This window comes from Bison bison, unplaced genomic scaffold (genome assembly GCF_000754665.1).
Source record: "Bison bison bison isolate TAMUID 2011002044 unplaced genomic scaffold, Bison_UMD1.0 scf7180017849866, whole genome shotgun sequence".
Classification (NCBI taxonomy): domain Eukaryota; kingdom Metazoa; phylum Chordata; class Mammalia; order Artiodactyla; family Bovidae; genus Bison; species Bison bison.
The window spans coordinates 239,415-242,492 of record NW_011480439.1 but is presented as its reverse complement, the minus strand read 5'-3'; the positions used below and the strand labels follow the sequence as shown (position 1 = coordinate 242,492).

The window sequence follows — 3,078 nt, the reverse complement described above, 5'->3', positions numbered from 1 at the left end:
CCCCACACAGCCCTGAGTGTCCCGCAGTGGGGAGTCCCGTCCCCGCACAGCCCTGAGAGTCCCCCCAGTGGGGAGCCCCATCCCTGCGCAGCCCTGAGAGTCCCCCCAGTGGGGAGCCCCATCCCTGCACAGCCCTGAGTGTCTCCTGCAGAGTGGGGAACCCCGTCCCCACGCAGCATATGAAGCTGGCAGGGCCAGCAGGGTGATATGAAACTATCACTTTTTCTCCATAACAAACCAGACTGAACGGGAACTGGCTGTGGGCTGAGCTGCAGAAGCTGGAGTGTCAGTGGTTGCTGACAAGGTGCCCACCCAGCCGGCAGCCCTGAAGACTTTCTGGAGGGTGGGGCCTCCCGAGCCCCCACCCTGGCGCTGGGACAGTCCAGCTGTGCTCATGGGCATAGGGAGCAGGCTGACACCCTCAAGCAACCCACCCTCCCCATGAGCCCCTGGAACCTGTGGTGGCCGGGGCCAGAGACGGGACAGGGTCCCACGCCTGGTACAGGTGGTGAGTGGCGGCGTTTTCTCTCCTGGAAACCATTGCCTGGATCTCCTGCTCGACAATCCCTCTGATGATGCTCAGCTTCCTCCCAAACCTAAGTTCAGAGCAAAGGTTACTGCCATCCGGCTCCTCTGGAATCTTCACAGTGAACCCCCTGGCTCCCAGCTTCGCCTCCAGGAAACACGAAGAGCCAAGGCCCCCGGGCCCTGCACAGGCGCCCCCTTAGCTCCGCCGGAGCTGGCCCCCGACACCGGAGGCCAGGTCATCAGACTCAGCCACCAAACCACCCTGGCAGCAAAGGAAAGGGCGCCCCGGGGCCTCCCTGCTCCCATGCGGCCGTGCTCTGGGGACACGGTTCTCGGGCCCACCTGGTGTCAAGGGCCTTCAGGGGCTTGTTCCGGGGCTGCTGCTCCAGGCAGCTCACGGCCGGGTTGCCAGCCACAGGCACGGTCATCGCGCTCAGCACCAGGGAGGTGATGGCCTGCACAGCCAGGACGTGGATCTGCGTCCTCTCCACGTCCTCCTGGAAGGAGAGCCCCAGGTCACCAAGGCGCACACCGCAGCACGCTACCTCCCCCATGGCTGCCCGGCCAGGCGGCCTCACGGGCACGGGCCCCGAGCAGGAGGAGGAGACGCTTCAGAGTTTCCCTGAAGATAAACCCAAAGGCTGGGGACGCCCGATGAGCCGAGCATCCCTCCCGAAGGCCGGCCCGGCTCACAGGCAGCTGCTGAGGGTTCACGGAGGCCCTGACGCTGCAGAGAGAGGCTCCCTCTGACCCTGGAACTGAGTGTCTGGCCCCGAGCAGGACAGATGGACGTGCCTTCCTGCCCGGGGTCCCGGGGCGTCTGCCTGAATTCACCAGAATCCACATGCATCTATGATCTGAGATAAATCTGATGGGCAAGTGGCTGCTTTTCAGAGCCAGCTTTCCTCCAGACACAAACCTCCAAATAGGAATTACTTTTTAAGAAACTGTCCTCAATTTCCTCACCAGCTTTAAGGGCCCTGCATATGACAAGCTGCTAGCTCCTCTCCGGCGAAAGTCACTCCTGGTAATGTCTGACACATATACTCTCTGAACTGCCGTTTCTGCTGCTTCATACCACACCTTCTACCTGAAGAACGTGTGTCTGAGGACTTTCAATATTTTAGGCTTTCCTTTACCAGAACGTGTCTTCTATTAATTTTAAACTACCATAATATGCATTAACACTCCAAGCCGCATAAAATTTTTGCAAAACAAGAGAAATAAACACTGGTAATCACGTGTGGCCTCTAAGACACGTCTTTCCTCTTTGATGGAACGTTGCTACACACCATACCTGAACAGTGAGAAGCAGAACACAAGATACATTTAAGAAAGGACACAGTCCTACGGCCTGGAGGCAGCACGCTGCGGTAAACGCCTTCCAGCCACGATTCTAGAGCACCCAGACCTTGGAACACCAGCCAGGACGTAACTGGCTACCCGTTTACCAACCGGGTGAGACAGGCGGAAGGGCATGCTGCCCCGGCCCCCACGCACGGGGTGCTTCCGTGCGAGCCTGCGCGCAGCCTTACTTCCGGGGGGCTCTCCTCCTGCTCCATCATGAGCGGCTGAGTCACCAGGACGCCGAGAAGGGTGGCCCATGTCTCCTCAAACTGGGTGCGGCTGGTCCACCCTGGAATGTGAGTGTTGCTTTAGACAGACGGTCCCCGCTGCTCCGCCTTCTCTGCGAGACAGGGCAGTGGGTACTCTGGCTCTCGCTGGCCAGGTGCCCACAAAGCCACTGCCCAGAGACTCAGGATGGCGCTGCGGTGCAGCCTCACTTCCGGCTGAGCCCAGCGGTGAACAGACCAACACAGCTGAGTTCAGCCCAGGTGGCCTGGTGTGAAGCACCCTCTGGACCCTGCTGTGTGGATGTCCGAGTGGGCGACGCTCATATGGGGTCAGAGTGCCCTCTGCCCAGCTTAGCAGGGGCTGGGACGGCCTTACTTAGAGTCACACCCCCAGACCACATGGGTGTGTTCAGCCTCCACTGTGGAACCACACCAGAGCGGATGCACAGGCTGCCGGGTGAACTCTACGTCAGGGCAGCGGCATAAAAGCTTAGAGCAATGGCTGCCCTGACTCCGTCAAGAAAGACGGTAGGTCGAGACAGAGTGTAATCTGTGGGGAAAGTCCAGTCTGTGAGGAGAGCATCTCAGGGGCCATTCTCAGGCACCACTGTCCCAAGCTGCTCTCAAGGTGGTCCTGGGTGAGCAGTTATCCCAAGGGCCGTGACCCTAGAGGGGAGGAGGCCGTGCCACTTGAATCAGGGCTACAAGGGGCAAGAACAGGGTGCCGAGGACAGAAAACCAAAGCCGCAAACATTAGGAACTCTCTGGTGACGTGACGTGGACAGACAGAGCGGCTGATTCAGGTACGGAGCAGACACACAGATGAGCTGAGGCAGGAGGCCTAGAGAGACGTGTGCTGACTCCCCGGCAGGAGAGAGGAAACGAAGGACCACGGGCAGCAGCAGCATACGGAGAGGCCTGCAGGCCACCTCCAGGTGAGTGGGGACTGACGACGCAGATGGGGAAGCCCAGAGAC

General features: G+C 60.0%; 1 protein-coding gene across 1 annotated transcript in view; it reads right to left on the bottom strand.

The window, feature by feature from the left end:
• HTT (huntingtin) overlaps window positions 1-3,078 on the bottom strand; it is a 113,987-nt gene that overhangs the window by 11,041 nt on the left and 99,868 nt on the right. Inside the window, 3 exon segments of the mRNA XM_010848065.1 lie at window positions 457-596; window positions 871-1,025; window positions 2,064-2,164. Coding sequence (XP_010846367.1) covers window positions 457-596; window positions 871-1,025; window positions 2,064-2,164 — 396 coding nt within the window.